Source organism: Protomyctophum parallelum, assembly GCF_964188405.1.
Source record: "Protomyctophum parallelum genome assembly, chromosome: 3".
NCBI lineage: Eukaryota > Metazoa > Chordata > Actinopteri > Myctophiformes > Myctophidae > Protomyctophum > Protomyctophum parallelum.
Genome location: NC_139698.1, coordinates 22,148,758 through 22,167,376, shown reverse-complemented (window position 1 = coordinate 22,167,376; position 18,619 = coordinate 22,148,758). Strand labels below are relative to the sequence as shown.

Here is an 18,619-nt window from a genome sequence, read left to right as displayed (position 1 = left end):
CTGAAATTTGGATGTCGCTTTGTGTAGGGTCTTTGTCCATATTTATATTTTCGTATGGGAATTTTGGAACGCGGACATAAATATGCTCGCTAACATCGTATCTGCGGCGTTTGACGGCCTTTTTTTGTTTGAGTTATTCTGAATTCGTGAACTACCTCTGTGAAGTACCTATACAAACTGCTGCGAATATCTCCTGTGGCGCGGAAGCCGTATTTTTAATCTTTGTTTGACCGATTTGGTCGCTTTATTTCTTCTTGTTTGTTTACCGTTTATTGTACCGCCTCCCGATGTGCGGTTGGCTTGTGCGGCTACGTCCCTGCCTCTGATCTGCTCTGTCATAGCTATAGCGCCACTAGCTAGCCAGATAGGCGGTACAATGAGGTGTCAATAAACAAGGAAGGAAGAGAAGAATCAAAGCGACCAAATCGGTCAAACAAAGATTAAAAATACTTAACGGCTTCCGCGCCACAGGAGATATTCGCAGCGGTATGTATGGGTACTTATACTTCACAGATTCAGAAGCCCTCACACGAAAAAAAGTCGTCAAAGAGCGCAGACAGGCGTTATCCACTGTGTTTATGTTTTATTTATGTCCGCGTACCAGGTGGCAGGGTACTGCTGGAACAGGACCCCATGGTCTGGGTCTAAAAAATGTCAGAAACTTCAGTACCATTGGGTTCAGCATTCCAGCCTGTCAAAGTGGGCAGGGGTGAGGTGGGTTCGGGGAGTGCACTGAGGCCAGGTAGTAGCCTGACCAGTTTGTTGTAGGAATTCTGGAGCCTTGTTTTTTTTTCTCTATAATTTTTATACCCCGCCTCGTGTATGGGCGCTGATGACGCGGAGGAGGAAACACGCCGCCAGCACCCACAGCGTCCCGAGCGGGAATCTAACCCAGGACCTTCTAGCTGTGAGGCGACAGCACTACCAACTGTGCCACCATGCCCCCTTGGAGCCTTGTTTTAACTGCCTTTTTAACTGCCTGGTGCTGTGGTACCAAGAGGTGCATGCATAGTCGAAGAATCCTTGTACGAGGGCTCCTGTTAGGGTCTTCAAGGTGTTTTGGTGTGTTTGTTGACCAGTGAGGATATCCTGTATAGGAATCTTGTTCTTTTTTGATTACGTTGGTGGCCATTTTATCACCGGAAAGATAAAGTCTTGAGAGCTAAGGGGGTCCTTGAAATGACAACGTTTGGGGACCCAAACTTACTTTAAGAGTCAGTTGGACGGTGAAATCCAGGTTAGTATCTTGGGTAGGACATGATAGATATTTACAGACTGCAGCTTTCTTTAACAGTCATTTTCTGTAAACAATCACTAAACAGGGTGGCTTAGTGGGTTAGAAACTATTTTGGCATACATTTGAATGTTTTGTTACTGTATGTAGGCTGGGCAACAGATGCGGAAATTTCCACCTCCTGGGAATACCCCCGACCCATTTGTTTACCTTTTCTTTTCTTTCTTTCATTTCCATGCTTGCCCATTCTCACTGAAACCCCCATGCGCATTCCTAAATCTAACACACCCATTATTAATTTTATTAGCCGCCCATCAGCTGCATTGATTAATTAGCCTGTAATGTTTTGCCCCTTCTGCGGTTTTAAACCTGTACACTACAGGAAAAGAAAGTACACCATCAGTCGAGTGTTTCACCGGCAGTCCGGCACACACGCAAACCACAATGCAAATAATGGCCAAATAAGTAATTCTCTAAGTCTACACAGTATGGACATTTTTATGGCTCTGGATGGATGAGGGTTAATGGGCTGCATGAAGTGGGGGGTGAGCTCAAGTACTTTGGGAGTCGGGAAGGGACATAATTTTACCTTGCAGATTACCTCACCTTGCAGAAGATTAACATTTGGGGTCAGAGGGGCAGGCGGCGTTAGGGGAAACGGTGGACTCTGGCAGCCATTGGACGCTTTTATAGTTGGTAATAAAAAAAAAGTTTAGGCTTGGTTTTCTTGGGGAATTTCCCAGCAAGCTATGCAAACTGTTGACGAGCCTATGATGGTGGGATGTGTATGTGTTTACAATACACTTGTTTAAAAAGCAACAGCTTGGCTAATATTAGAATAATATATTATTTACACACAGGAGAGAGAATGTAAACTCAAGGACGTTGATTAATTGGACCACACTGAAGGGACCAGGCTCTCACTTTCTTTCTTAAAAAAAAAAAAAATTATCCCACGATTTTGTAACCCATTTTTCACCCCTGTGTCAATTATCTAATGTGATCCCTCCGCCAACCTGGGGAGAGCAACGGACTTGAACTCATGCTTCTAGGCTCTCACTTTCAGTGTGGTACAGTGGTAGTGGACTACCTTGTCCTGCCATACACTTCCATGTTGATAAGCTGCTTGCTTAGATGATGAAACACACCCCTCTGAACTCTGTGGTATAGGGTGTTGAATGAAATTTATGTCGCATTATAAATTGTAGCACTCAAGTCGAGTGAGTAACTTCCATCTCTGGAAAACACTGAAATACCATAAAATAAAGCTGCAGTAAGTGAAAATACAAACAGACTTAAAAAAAAAGAAGCTCTACTGCTCAGCATGGAAATCCCCACGGTTCTGTTGACCCCATCTCTGCCACCACTGTAGCGGTTTGGGGGGGCGAGCGTCAGGGTTAGCCTGGCTAATAAACCAGATGCCAGTCAGAGTCCCAGTCTGACAAGTCTTCTCCATCCCTCGATATAATAATAATACTGCTGCTTCTGCCTCCCCCCACACCTGGTACATATGAATCATTTGCTACAATCTTTGTCTACCTTGTGTTTTTATAATGTTGTGATGTAAACTAAAACTCCCTCCCTTTCCCTTTTGTCACTCGCCGAAACGGCAGAACCAGTAGAAGGCGGAGTCGGCGTGTGCCAGTTCTTCCTTAAGGGGAAGTGCCGTTTTGGCCACAGATGTCGCCTGTCTCACAGGTTCGTAAATCCCTTTCCTTACTCACTGAAGAATTCATATCGTCCCCCCGTCCCCCCCCCAGCACACAAAAGCCACATTTAGGTGAAGCGTTAGCTTTTGAAAAATGTGTTATTGCCTGCAAGAAACACCTAAGTGTATATAGGGTTTAAGTTTGTCAATGTTGGCAAGTGTACTAAGAACTAAAGACGTCAGTGTCGGGTGCATAACTCACATTTTATGGAAAATATAATGGAGTAAAACGTGGGATGTTTACATTGGCTGTAACTATAGCTCTAACTGCTAATAAATGTAAAATCAGCTAATGTCTGTAATGTTCATTCCACTGTGGCGTTACCTACTGCTCTCGGTCAGCACTCATCTAGTAGAACGGCACTTTAGCAATCTAGTGCTGATCAAGCTCTGACAAAATCGCTCAGATAATTAATGAAATGCATTATTGACAATGTTATGTAAAATATAACAAATTTACATTAAAAGGCTTTCACTGTCCAGGCTTTCACTGTCTCCAGATATGGAGATATACGAACATAATTGTGATATCTTGCTGGCCAATATTAAAATCTCCATATTGAATTCTCAGCTATATTTGGCCTTACAACCAAGATATTGAATTCTCAGCTATATTTGGCATTACAACCCAGATATCGTTGTGTCAGAGATTCAGACATCCATCCCAGTTACGTCCTCACCGGACACCACTGCGGCGGGTCCTAAACTCGGGACAACCAGCCGTAATTGAGTAGTATTTTATGAATAGTTGTTTTTAAGCATGTTGAATAAGCCAGTAACATTCAGTTGATAATGGGATCTGATCTGGGATCGATCAGACCTCTTTGATTTCACTCGTTCGCGGTACAGTTTCGCTCAATGTCTACATTCCTCTTGTCAAACGTTGATACTGTCTCTCTTCAATCTTTCACCTCATGTCTGCTATCTCTTCATTGCTCAGCAACCCTACGTCAGATGATGCCGGAGTTGTTCTGCTCAGCCAAGAAGAAGGCACGAAGAATGGAGACAACGAGGGGAAGCAGAAGAAGAGGAAAACCAAAGATCACAGTGCTGCAGCGAAGCCAAAAGAGAGTGAGGAAAACGGTAATGCACTTTGATTGATTGATTGATTGAAATATTTATTAACAGTTTGTAGAATTTACAGTGGGGCGACTGTGGCTCAGGAGGTAGAGCAGGTCGTCCAATGATCCATGGGTTGGCGGTTCGAATCCCGGCTCCTCCTGTCTACATGTCGAAGTGTCCTTGGGCAAGACTCTGAACCCCAAATTGCTCCCGATGTGCTGGTTGGTACCTTGCATGGCTTCCGCCGCAATCGGTGTATGAATGGGTGAATGTAATGCACAATCTATGTAAAGCGCCTTGGATAAAGGCGCTATATAAATGCACCATTTACCATTTACCATTTTACAGTACATTTTAAGCACAAACTCAATACAAAGACTGTTAACTGTGAGTGGACGACCAAATTAAGCATTACACTTGTTTACAACAGGGTCCACATTGTTCAATTCATCAAAACATTTAGAGACATACAAATAGACACTTCTATGTAGCTAAAGAACAGAACAGGAATTCATCATATAGGAAGCAAAAAGGGAAAAGATACATATACAGTGAGGGGAAATGGGGCGGGGGGGGGGGATTCAGATTTTACAGAGGCCAGTTTCCCTTCTAGCATTAAGAGAGTGAGGAAAACGGTAATGCACTTTCCCTTCTAGCATTACGGTAAGGAAAACGGTAATGCACTTTCCCTTCTAGCCAAAAGAGAGTGAGGAAAATGGTAATGCACTTTCCCTTCTAGTCAAAAGAGAGTGAGGAAAACGGTAATGCACTTTCCCTTCTAGTCAAAAGAGAGTGAGGAAAACGGTAATGCACTTTCCCTTCTAGTCAAAAGAGAGTGAGGAAAACGGTAATGCACTTTCCCTTCTAGCATTAAGAGAGTGAGGAAAACGGTAATGCACTTTCCCTTCTAGCATTACGGCTCCTTTGTTGTCTGATGAGTGCACTGGGGAAACCCACATGAAACCCACATGCCTGTTTCCATTGTGGTCCATTAAAACAATTAACACCCAGCCAGCCAACCGACAGACAGACATAAAAACAAAGCAAACACGAGAAAATACTCAAATTAAAACCACACACCGTTAACACATCTATAACAAACGCAACAAGAACAACATTGTAACAATTATCGATGGGGTTAGTCATGTTTACAATTCAATATGGTCATTTATACGGTCTGTTTCAGACCGTATAAATGTTGTAGGCAGATGCCCTGTTGTAGGGGTGCAGTACTTAGTTTAGACAGTTTTTGGTTTAGACTAGTCATTTGGTCAGACCAGTCATTAGTCCTACAACTACAACCTATCTCAAACCCTCACCCTAAACCTAACCTCCCACGGGGGCAGCACACCTAAACCTAACCTTAACCCATGTCTAACCAATGACTAGTATAAACTAAGTACTGCACCCCAACCCATCTCAAACCCTCACCCTAAACCTAACCTCCCACGGGGGCAGCACACCTAAACCTAACTTTAACCCATGTCTCACCAATGACTAGTCTAAACTAAGTATGCACCCCGCCTACAACATGTACTGAATCTACCGGTACTGAAGTTCTGATTCCATCTCTCTCTCTCTCTGCACCTCTCTTTCTCTCCACCAGGCTCGGTGGGGTCAAACAAGAAGCCTCGCATGCGCACGGCCGGCGAGGTCATCCACCGGATCCTGTGGGACCCGGCGTCGGCGGCGCAGGCCTCCGAGTTCGTGGTGGGCTACGTGGACCGCTTCCTGGGCGTGCTGGAGCGTCCCTTCTCCGAGTTCAACTGGGACGCCCGGCCGTGCGACTGGGACGCCAACGCGGCGGAGCTGGCCCTGCCGCAGCACCGGATCCAGTACTTCATATACCGGGGCCGCCGCGTCTGGGACCGCAACAGCCGCACCGACAGGGTCTTCGGCTCCACCGGCCAGCCTCTGGCGCCCCCCTTTGGAGGGGAGGAGGAGGAGGAGGAGGAAGTGGAGGGTAAGACGGGATCAAATACACTGCACTGAATTAAGCAATATTACACGAGAGGGTGTGGGTTAACGTGATTATTGCCACGACAGTGATGCGGTCAGGAACGAGACGAAGTCGAGTCCGCAAGCATCACTGAAGTGGCAATAATCACGTTAAACCACACCCTCAAGTGTAATATTGCAATTCTACAACAGTTACCCTTAAAAGTAAGACATTTTTTAATGACAGATGTAGTCACTACGACCACAAATGTCCCAAGAAACTAGCTAGCCTAGCCACCGAGTTTGCTAGCGCTCTGGGAAAACAGAGCAGCTGAATTCTTTGTTTTGATTAGGTGGTGAATGGTTCTGGTTTAACCCACGGCTAGAAGGCCGTTTCAACCAATCGGATTGCTTCCTCGAAACGACCGTTGTAGAATAGCAGTTTTTTTTTTTATCGTGAAATAATGGTTTCGATTTCCTCAGAAAAGGCAAAAACCGCAACCTAACCTCAAAATATATCAATCTGAGCCCAAACCAAACCTCTATTGGCCCTATACATATTTTTTAATCATGAAAATGACAATGGTTCTCATGGGTACCAGAGAACAATGAACAAGTTACTTAATGCGCACAAAGTGGCACTTTTATTTTTCTTCAGAAATAGCAGATCTACTAGCTTACAACATGTCACGATCTACAAGCAACTGTTTCCACAATTTTTTATTTATTTGTGTGTGTCAGCGATTTCTTTGTACAGCCTGTTTCAGTTGCCATGTCTGCCCTGTGCAATTTGTAATTACGAAGCCCAAAAGGCAAACACAAATAGAAATTGTAACGCTCCAATGTTCAATGCAAAAAAACACAATTAAATCGCAATTATCTGTGTCACAATTAATGGTCAACTTAAATTTGTAATGGTGACAGCCCCAGCTGAGCAGAGAGACGGAGAGCAGTCTGCCTGCGATGGGACCACACAGCCAGGGGACCCAAGCGTTCACCCCGCTGACTCCACACGAGCAGCTCCTCGCGACACGGGAAGCCCTCCTCGAGGTCACCAGGAAGCAGAAAGACAGCCATTACCTGCGGAGGAGGAAGAGACTGCCAAAAGGTCTGTGTTTTTTAACCCGTTTAGGACGATTCTACAAATGTCTTCTAAAACATGACAGTTTTCTGAAAAACCCTATGTTTCTATGTCAGTGGTTCTCAAACTATTTCATGTCAAAGAGCCCCAGAAGTATCTGTATTTGGCCGCCCACCCCCATCTGAAAGTATGTTGTTCCAGGGACTCCCCAGAAGTAAAGCTATGAGTTCAAAACGTTCGCTCTGAAAGAATATATATTCAAAGATTTGCGCCACATTTTCACGATTATTCACAAATAGCAGACCTACAAGCTCGTAAGCTCTGTACCGCGCTATGAGCTTGTAGATCTGCTATTTTTCAACAGCTAAAGTGTAACATAATGCTTAAAACACCAGAAGGGGTTCCTGCCCAAAATGGGTTAAATCCCGACTTGAACTGATGTCCAGTTTTCCATTCGGGTTTAAATTTAGTTTTAGAAAACATTGCATAGCGGCATGAATTAGGATATTTCTTACAGATTAAAGTCGAGATAATATTTAGAAAACATAAATCATAAATCATCAAACGTCAAAACACTCAAACATTTCTATTACATCTGGTAAAGCTTGTATGCTCTTGGGAGGAAGGACATCTGTTGCCTTCTTGTGCAACTCACAGGCTGTTTTGAGTGTCCTCCCATTTCTTAAGGTACTGTACCTCTCCACCAGACTGATTACTGCAGATTATATTTATATTAGAGAGAATATGACAGCTGGTGTTTGAAATGAGACAAGCCGCACACGCACAGTCCCACGCTTTGTGTCTGAGCACACATGAGGCTGCAGTAATATGTATATCATGGATACATATTATTGAATTATTGTATTCAGACAAAATAAATGCACCGCATTTAGAAAGGGTCCCTAGCAGTCGTATGCGGTCGAAAGCCGACCGCATACGACCAAGCTTGCTCGGTGGGCTTTCGACGCTTCCCCACAACCTTTGACCCGACCCGACAGGCATTCAGCAGCGGGTTTTCGGGCAACAGGCGCTTACCGACGTCGTGGTACGGCGGAGAGCTACCTTTTTAGATTGTAGCGTCACACGTCTGGATCACTCACTGGACTGGTTCTTTCTCTCAGTAGCCGATTGAATTCTCTTTGAGTGGCCTCCTCTGCTCTCTCCTCGCCTCCAGAGTATAGGGCAGGAATTGGCTTTATTTGACGAGGTAGTTTTACAGCTGCTCAACCACATAATCACAAACGGCTTGGTGTCAGATTTGGCTCAGGGCTCAGGTGTTGCATGGGTTTCCCCCTCCTCCTCCCATCTCTGTCCAGTGTACAGTGCAAAACAAAGCTAAACAACTCTGATTTTTACAGCGCTGAGTCGCCTGACGTGGGGGGGGGGGGGGGGATATCAACTTAAAACATTATTAGGTCAGCCTCCCCCTGGCCAGCCGGGATGCCTGATGGAGGGGAAAGGAACTGGTTGGAATAACGTGCTCCTTCCACGCGCTACGTCCAACCAGGGAAACTCCCCCCTGTCAGGTGTAAAGGAGCAACTTGGACACTCAAGCATGAAGGAAGCATGAGTTAAGTCCGTTGCTCTCCCTAGGTTGGCGGAGGGTGTGTAGAGCCCAGGATCACATCACAGGATGATTGACACAGGGGTGAAAAATGGGTTACAAAATCGTGGGACAAAAGAAAAGAAAAAAAAACATTATTAGGTCAAATAAATTGTCCCTAAAGTTACTAACACAGAAAAAACAAGGGGCTGGGGTGTTAGGGGGGCGGGAAGCAAAAAGGCCGTAGCAATATTTACAGAAAGATAGCGCCAGCCACCAGACATCCACATAAGGCAGGCACTCTCGCCGGATTCAATACTGGGCAGCTAACGTATAATCCAAAGGTGATCGTCTCGGCTTCTCCACCATTAAACACTAAGGCCCTCATTTATCAATCGAGTGTAAAATCTGCCACAGATTCGAGTGCAGGTTTCGTAGTACACCCACGTCGCCACGGCATTTATAAAGTGATCGCAAACAGCTGATCCTTCCTTAATTTCGTTCTCACGTTAATAAATGTCACGGCTGAATTTGATCTGGCACGCCCTAAGAAATCAAGCCTCGCCCTCGTTTTTGCGACCTGAACCACTGCTATACGATCTGGAAACCATGGTTACCGTGCCTTTCTGCCCGCCTCACCCCCCTCTCTCACACACACACACACACACACACACACACACACACACACACACACACACACACACACACACACACACACACACAGACGCACACAAGCTGCACGCACACGCAACTTGCAAGCCCAACTAACTGGTGTGTTGTTAAATAAATAAACAACGAACACCTGCATGAATTAAATAAAGTTGTAGGCCTACCCTGTCTGTTCCCTCTCACCTCGCTTGCCTTGCTGTCATGTCCACGCACGCACGCACCTACATGACACATTAAATAAAGCTGTCTGTTTCTCCTCTCGCTTCGTTTCCCTTGCTGCCCGCCTCACCCCCGCACACATATCGCAATTTTTCACTGTGTGTTGTTAGTTGTATATTAAATCATTAAAGTATTTTTAATTTAATATACAACAAGATATATTAGTGAACGAAAACCTGAACCTGTGAACCATAATTAAATAACAAATAGGCACACACACGCTGCTGTTTTGCAGGTGCTCCTCCTGTCCAGTGTGTCTGTCTGTCTGTCTGTCTGTCTCTCTCTATCACAGTGGTCCGTCCGTGACCAACTGACCATGCACGTTCCGACGTTCGACAGTCTATTTAGATTGCCTCGCAGACGTTAGTCACTGCAGTGGCCGCCGGCCGGGCTGTCAACTGTCATATGAATGTGCAGCAAAAACCGTATATAGCCTCATGTGGCTGGTGGTTGCTTGGCTGGGTAATATACCTATATCTCCGATGCAGTTCCCACTTGCGCTGGGAGCCTGGCACGGTACATTTGGCATTGAGCGACGCGTCAGGTTTATTATATATCACATACCGTAAGAAAGACATCGGCCTTCATGCTGTAGATTAGGCTACAGTAGGCTATACCACGTTGGGACTCTCCGCAGCTGAGCTGCATCACTGCTGCACTATACTCTCCAACGTCCCGTCATGGAAATATTTCAGCACAGACAGCCCAAATCCTCGCATGTATGCGCTCATGCAAAACACTGTTTAAATGGCTTAATCATCTCTTGCAACATTGTTTTTAATTGCGCGATTTTATCTCCTACTAATTTCATATGACACATGTAGGCCTATTCCTTAACATTTTTATTTATTTATTTTTTACATGTAGCCCATATACATTATACATACCTTTTATATAAACATTTTAGGAGTGAATACATATATGTTTTGATGCCTGTGACAGCCTCTCAGCAGTTCAGACAAGGCTGCTCCGCTTGTGTAAAACAGAAAAACAGCGTACGCCAGCTCGCGACCAGACGTGACTATTTGTCCTACTCAAGTTCAATTTCAAGCTTTGCCGGAAATGTTAAATGCCGAAAATGTCGGTAATTTCGGCGTGCGCCCATATTTTGGCGTACGCACGGTTGATAAATGAGGGCCTAAGCCTTTATAGTTGTTTTATGATAGCTTGGCTCCAGCCCCTGAATCGTTAGCAGATCACTAGCATTCATTAGTGAAACTAAATTAATTGTTTTATGACGGTAAAAATGATAGCCAATCTACAACATGCTGCATCGTGGCACGTTCTGTTTGTAGATCTGCAATTATCGCATAAAAAAAAAAAAGTAACATGTCCTTAGAACATTGACATGACCAAATGGTTGATAGTACTGTAGTTCAGTGTTTCCCAACCTGTGTGTCGCGGAGCTTTGGTGCTCCGTTTGATGTGTCCAAGTGCTCCGCGTAATTTGACCGAAATTAAGTTATAGTGTTACTTTCTGTCAAATCAGGCGGCACACTAACTCTCCCCCGAAAGCAATATTATAGCTACTGGGCTGCAGGCTTCTTATTGTTGCGTCGTTGTTGTCACACGTCTAACCATTAGCCGTGCGATAACAACTACACGGAACAATAGACTCTAACGACCCTCGGCCATTGAAATGTTAATGCTTAGATGCATCCAGAAGAGGCTACATTTCGCTCCCTCCAGAAAGACTGGAGTGCGCAGATCGCATATGCACGTAGACAGCAGACACATACAGTCCTACATGTCCCCCGACCCAAACACTGAGGAGGTAAAGTAAACGTGACGTTGTTGTCATTAAACATAATGTGCCACGAAAAATAGCTATCCAAAATAGCTGTCCATAGATGTCCAAACATGATCGCCTCGTTCGGCCAACAAAATATATCTCCCCTCCACAGAAGCGCAGTGATGCCTGATTTATTCTTCGTCGTACACGTGTTATGCTTGCATGCTGAAAATGGCTGATCTACAAGCTCACAACGCGTTGCGGACGCAACGCGTTGTGAGCTTGTCGATCATCTATTTTCAGCACGTGGAAATAAGCAGGCTGTGAGAACTGAGACCCTTCACAATAAAAGCATGCAGCTTTCACAAGTTGGCCCATAATAAAGACAAGGAAAAGGATTAGGTGGCATTTCACATTGCATATGAGCAATTTTTTGAAACTGAGGCATTGTCTCTGTCCTTTTCTTTCTCGTTATTTGATGAGTGCTGTCATGTGTGTTTTTAAAAGTATATTTACTTTTACGTATATTAACTTTTACGTTTTACTATATATATAGGCTATATATATATATATATATATATATATATATATATATATATATATACACAACCCCCCCCCCCCCCTCCCTAGGTGTTCCCCGAGATTTTTAGACTATGAAAAGTGTTCCCTGGGACAAAAATGGTTGGGAAACACTGCAGTGCAGTAATCAACTACAGTGTAGTTGATTATCTTCGTTGATGACATGGAGATATGATTTAGTAACCATACAAATATTAAGGAATGAGTCAAATATTATGAGTCAAATATTAACCACTTGCCTCAGAGGGAATCCGACCTCTTGGCCAGGGGAGATATTAGGCTTTTTTGAACCACTCGGACATTGCTCATACCTGTGCCTTCTGTCAGTCAGTGTTGGTGGCTGATGTTTCTCAGTGTGAAACGGCCACCTGCCCCTCTAATATATACTCCTGCTTTAATTTCAGACTTGAGACTCTAACAGACCGACTGTCTCTCTCCCCAAGAGGGCGAGAGATGGGAGAGAGCAATGGTGTGGAAGAGAGTCTGGAAGAATGTAATGAAAGCTGCGAGGGCAAGACTGAAGAAGAGCAGGTGAGCGTGTGAAGGGAAACATCTGTGATCTGAATCCCACTGTTCTGATGTGAGGAGATTCTTAATATAGCGTGGCAAAAAATACCCTATGCCAGACGTCATCGTTTTATGACGTCAACATTTTACGGAGAAATACAAAATTTTTGCCGACTATATCATTGATCTCCTCATCAGAAAAAATGAATTTTTACTTTTTTTTTAATTTGGACAAAAAGCTGAAGCAATGACATTTATTATCACCGTGATAAAACAAACAAAGGCACAGAAAAGGGAGAATAAAATGTGAAAATGAGTAAAATTTGAAAAAGCTTCCAGTATGAATGCAATCTGAGAATCCCATTCATATTCGGGAAAACAGCGGCCCCTGTTGTTCCTCGAGGCAACAGTCTGTCTTGAGAGACTAGTCTGAATGTGTTATTATAGTGGAATGTCTTGCTTGTTACAATACGCAGAGTCCTAACGGCAAATGCCACGGCGACCAGCAGAGGGGGCAGTCGGCTCGGCGCCAGGGCGGCCAGCCCGCCAGGCGCAGGCCCACGCACTTCATCGGCTTCCGGGCCGACACGCCGTCCATCCTGTCGGCCTTCCAGAAGCTCCGGGAGGAGCTCACGGCACTGCTCCCGTCCTCGGCGCCGCTGTGGCTGCCCGCCGCCAGGCTCCACATCACGCTGTGCCTCCTGGTGCTGCCCGGCCCGGCCGAGGTGGCCGCGGCCGCCGACCTCCTACGCCGCTTCGCCCACGTAGACCGCAACCCGCCCGTGGCCGTCGCACTCCCCGCGAGGCCCAAGCACTTCAACGGGAAGGTGCTCTACCTGAGCCCGCAGCCCCAGAGCCAGCTGCAGCAGCTCAACTCGGGCCTTCAGGAGGCCTTCGCGAAGGAGGGCTGGCTACACCGGGACTCCTTCAACCCCCGCTACCACCTGACGCTGGCCAAGGTGGAGGAGCCGGGCCAGGTCGGGCGCCTCTTTGAGGGCGTCGGGGACCTGAAGGTGGGGAAGGGGGTGAACCTGGGCCGTCTGCCCGTCAACACGCTGCACCTGTGTGCCATGGGCCAGGCGGCGGCGGCGGACGGCTTCTATCACACACTGTGCAGCGTCAGCCTCAGGTAGATCAAAGGACAGATAGAGCAGGCCCGGCAGGCAGGGCAGTCTCCATCCATACACATACACATAATACGCATGCACGTTCACATGCACATGCATGTGTGATCTACTGCAGGGGTTCTCAACGTTGTTTTTTTTTTCAAATTGGCCGCTATACAATAACCTTAATAATAGAGAAAATACATTATAAATAAATACTGAAACCAGAAATAATCATTAACCCTGTAACACCCAGCGTTGCAATAATACATTGCTAACATATTTTAATTAATTAATTAATTAATTAAAACATGTTATGTTCTTTTTTCACACAAATTAAAAATCTCTGAATTCTGTTATTCTGATTCTCTGAATTTTTTTGTGATCATTAGAATGTCTAGGACATGTTTAATTTATTATTGTGAAAGATATCCCCCAAATGTAAATTATTTATTTATTATTATTTATTTATTTTACACAATTTCCTCTGATAAGTTCTAGTAGTAAAAAGTAGTAGTAAGGTTGAAATCTCTTTTTTGCAAGTACTGTGTTACAGGGTTAAGGAATGTTTCCAGTTTGTATGTGTGTATATGTAAACTCCTTCCATTCAGTTGCAAAAAAAACTAGATAAAATGCACAGGTCTCCACCAGGGCAGGTCAGGTTGTGGCCTCCTGATGACGCTATAATAGGCCAATGTGAAAAGGGTGCCATGTCTTCTTTTGCCTTGGATGGCAATTGATTTGAGGCATTTTGTTCCAAGAATGGGTTTAGCAAAAATCCACCTGTTGGTGGCAAAATGTGGGTTAACGGTGCCAGAGATTAGCTGGTAACAGACGGACGGATGGACAGACTTACAGTACATATCGAGTCGAGGGCTCAGAAAAGCCCTCCTCTGCCATATCCAAATCATCCTTATCCTCCAGATATATATTGTGTGGGCCATTTTGTCAACCATGTGAAGTTGGCTCAGGCTACTTATATATTATAGAGATGATGCAGAAGAGACTATATGAATGCTCCAAACCCTCGTGAGACACGCGCTACAACACTTGCCACGCAAAGCATGCATTGCCCTTAATTTGCCAAAGCCCACATCTTTACCTTGCATTTGCAGCTATCTGTAATACGTCTAAAATGCACTACATTAATGTGATTGTATTGGTACTAATGGACACATGAATGGGTACATACATGGATTGAATAAACGCTTGTGTTTTTTATTTGAATGATTAATAAGAGGCCTATCTATATGGCACGCCGTTGGAGTGACAACGGCAGTTGTATTTTATGATTCATAGGCTGCGATTTATATACATTTTGTATGGACTGCATACAGACGAGAATGGTATGCTTATCACGGTGAATGATGGCCGAGAGATGATCGAAGACATTAAATATTGAACTGGTTATTTCAAAAATTCCTGCGAGTGGTGATATTTCTCTATCAGCGATGTGACAGGAGGAGGACGGCCGGGAATGTGGTGCTGTTGCTATGCCACGGTCTAACACACACATGCACGCACACACACACACAGACACACGTGCACACACACACAGACACACACACGTGCACACACACACACAGATACATGGAGGTTGGGCGAATGCGTTAACTCTTGCATACATAATATAGTTTTCCGTCTCTCCCCTCCTAGATGCGAGCGCACTACACTATGAGTCAGGCAGAGTGCTCTCTCTGCGCTCTCTCCCTTCTAAGCCCCGCCAGCCCCCCCTCCACCCCCCCCCCCCCCCCGCTCGCATTATCTCCCTCTGCCTCCCCTCCCCCATTCTTTTCCCCCTTTTTCAGTGACACAGAAAAACGAACGCCGCCCCCTCCTCCCTCCATCCCCCCCCCCCCCATTCTCCAATGGCAGACAAACACTGTGTGGTGCTCTCTTTTGCTGTGTGCTCTCTTCCCTTGGCTTTGATTTACAGAGACGTTTGTATTCCCCCAATGCCGTGTCATTAGGTTGGAAACACCCTGGAGCCTTGCTGCTGCACCCTGCAGTGGGAGTCTCACTACTGTCAGTTAAATAACACCTTCCTCGTCCGTCCGTCCGTCCGTCCGTCCGTCCGTCCTCCTCCCATCCATCCATCCCTCAGAGTCAGCCCTTGCATGTTGGTCGTTTCCGTTGCCCCCGCTACGCTACGGCGGCGCGTGATGCCATTTCAACGGAACCCTCGCTGGCAAGTGGTTGGTTTCGACCATCCAAAAACCAGTGCATGCCACCGCCCCCATATACCCCCCACCCCCCACTTCTCTCTATTCATCGCTCACTCCACCACCACCCGTTCCCTCTCGCCCCCCCCCCCCGCTCCCTTTTTCTCTCACGCTCTCTCTCTCTCTCGTGCGGTCATCGGTGAATATCTCTGTTGCTTTCTCTCTCTCTACTGCCCCCTCCACCCCCCACACCACCACCACCCCTTCATTCCTCCTTAATGTCCATCTTCTAAGTGTGCCTGCTTACATTTCTCTCTCTCTCTCTCTGTCTCTCTCTCGTGTGTGTCTAATATCATGTGCATCTACACCTCACCACCCCGGCTCTTCTCCACACACAAGCGCATCAGCCCGACCTCTCTGCCGCTTGCTCTGCAAACAGGAGCTCACTCTTTTTGCGTCCAATAATGTGAGTGGATTTATTAATTAGTGAGTTTTTTTTCGTTTTTTTTCCTCCTTTTTCTTTTCTGTCCTATCTCGTGCCATTTGACTGCTTTTCGGGGCACAATTAACTGGCCGGTGATTATTATTCCCTTTTTTAATTGATGTTTAATCTTTTGTCTTGATAATCTGGTTAGGGGTGTGCGTGTGCTCGCGTGTGTGTGCGCACGTGCGTGTGCGTGTGTGTGTGAGAGCGAGATCACAGTGTGGTTGGATTGGTTGGCTGAATGGGAGTGTTCTGTACGCTGATGTGAGGCAAAAGGGGGCTGGGTTGGTGTCAGGACAGCTTCCCTTCTACCGTATCGCTCACTCCAGAGTGTGTGAAGGGACAGTACCCCCCCCCATCCCTCCCCTTTTTAATCCCCGTTAACGGAGTAATTATCTTTGGGCAATATCGTGTCATTGCCTTGTTGTGAAGTCGCTTTGGCGTTGAGCTATACGAGGGGCTCGTCCGGCACATGAGATAAGGGTCCCTTAGGGGTGTCTCCTCCATCATAATCCCCCCCCCCCCCTCCCTATAGTGCTCTGTCCCTCACACTCTCTCACTCAATCTCTTTCTCTCTCTCTCACTCTCTCCCTCCCTCTCTCGCTCCTGCTCTCTATCTCCCTATTCTCTCTCTCTCTCTCCCCCCCGCTTACTCTCTCACTGAGTGCTCCTCTCTCATCCATCAACACAAGCACCTCTTCCACTCTGGTCAGACAACCGTACAATTACTGGGCTATTTAATATTTCAGAGCTATATAGCAGTAAGAAATCATCGCCCCTTGTTTTGTTTTCTCTCCTCCTGGTCCCTGGGTCTTTTGTTTTTTTCTCCTCCTCCTCCTCCTCAACATTTTGACATTATTTTGTTTTGGTAATGTATCCGAGCCTATTTTTCCAGGATGATTTTTTTTTTTTTTTTTTTCCAGACCATCAAATGTTGACGGTCGGCAGCATACCTCTCTGAGTGGGTAAATATTTCACAGCTGCCGGGGCCGGAGAGACCAGAGAACAGACTGCGAGAGAGAGACAGAGAGAGAGAGAACGCCTCCCAACTCTACGGTTCAAGGTAAGAGACGGATCAGGTTCCCAGACCGTGTTCCATTACGTCTTAATTGTCTGTGCGGTCACAAAGATTAACGATCGAGTCAAGTGCAACAGACCCATCAGGCACATTCAAGCTGTCATAGGGTTTATAGTGTCGACATGTCATTCATGGACCCAAATGTAAATGCTGTGTGTTTATGCATTTGCATGATGTATTTTTTGCTGGACCTGTTGGGATGAGCAAACGTGTTACATTGGACTTATACTCTATGGTGTAATAACGATGAGAAAGACATTATGGCAAAACTTAACGAATTTAAGAGATAATTCATTTTGTCCAGCGTTTGTGTCAGATGTCCCTGGACTATGTGTTGCCACACACAACCACTCAAACCCCAGCATCCACACGTCCATTGGCCAAAAATAGCACATCCGTACTCTCACTCCGCGCAAATCAGCTATTTTGGGCACATAATTTTGGTGTAGATCTAAGGAAACACAGTACAGACGGTTAACTCGGGTCCGGTTTTTATAGAGGGTTTTAAGTGATTAATCCGCCACATAATGTAACTGTTTGTTCCGTGTAAGCATTGCCAAATAGGTCAGTAGTGTGGAAGCATTTTGTCAGCAGCACCAACCTGTCACGTTGGACCCGTTGCACACAGTATGAGAGCAGCGATCTGGACCGACCGGGACTCTCTCACACGCACCTCACCCACACTAGGCTGCTCTCACTCTAGACTGATTGGTTGCAGTTGAATTTGATTCATGCAGATGTGGAATGGAGTCCAAAGTACAAACCGACAAGTGTACTCTATATTATTTATATATATTTTTTTTTAAATATCTTGCTGCCAATGCATTTCATATTCGGCTCCAGAGGAAGCAGGTGGTTTTATGCACTGAACGTATAACATGTAATGGATTATTATATGATCCACATATCACTCTGGTTAATGGGTGTTAATGTGCGATACGTACCGCGGGTGGTTTGCGTTTTACTCTCTGGGGCTGCAAAACTGTCTCGTAAATTGCATCGGTCATTAGCAAGACCCTCGTTAAGTGGCTGTTAAATGATTATCTGGGCCCTCCGATGTCAAACACAGCAGATTTTTTACGAGTCGGTCTGCGGCGATAGTGTATAACATGCATGCATCACGTGAAGGACTACAACATGATCCTTCACACGCTCTGATTCATTCATGGCCCAGTGGCGTGCACAGATAGACACTAGTGGGTGCTACCCCCTGCCCTTTTCCCTCTGGACTGGAATGTGCCCTTTTTTGTACAGTGTACACTGTACACAGCATGTGGACCACGGTGACATTGATCAATTATTGATAAAAAAAAGCTTCTAATATATTATTTATGCCCCAAAATCAATACATCTCTCACTATTAAGGCAATCGGCCGGTTCCACGCGCTGCACAAGGTTCCCTTTTTTTCACTTGAGCACCACCTGCCCCCTCTAAATGTCTGCATGTGCACTCCACTGTTCATGGCGATTATTGTTACATGCCGTTGCAACAGTGCACTGTCAATGAAGGGAGATAA

At 45.7% G+C, this 18,619-nt stretch overlaps 2 protein-coding genes across 2 annotated transcripts in view; both read left to right on the top strand.

Moving 5' to 3' along the window:
• Positions 1-2,276: 2,276 nt before the first annotated feature.
• leng9 (leukocyte receptor cluster (LRC) member 9) lies at positions 2,277-13,589 on the top strand (the record flags this gene model as incomplete). The annotated part of the gene is made up of 7 exons (XM_083762069.1): positions 2,277-2,304; positions 2,848-2,932; positions 3,883-4,025; positions 5,611-5,967; positions 6,867-7,050; positions 12,170-12,296; positions 12,749-13,589. The coding sequence occupies 7 exons, from the start codon at positions 2,277-2,279 to the stop codon at positions 13,403-13,405; spliced, it is 1,581 nt and encodes a 526-aa protein (XP_083618195.1). The 3' UTR covers positions 13,406-13,589.
• A 3,440-nt stretch (positions 13,590-17,029) lies between these two features.
• The window catches only part of ttyh1 (tweety family member 1), a 54,804-nt gene continuing 53,214 nt past the window's right edge, over positions 17,030-18,619 (top strand). Inside the window, 1 exon segment of the mRNA XM_083760335.1 lies at positions 17,030-17,087. The gene's annotated coding sequence lies outside the window, so the exon portion shown is untranslated.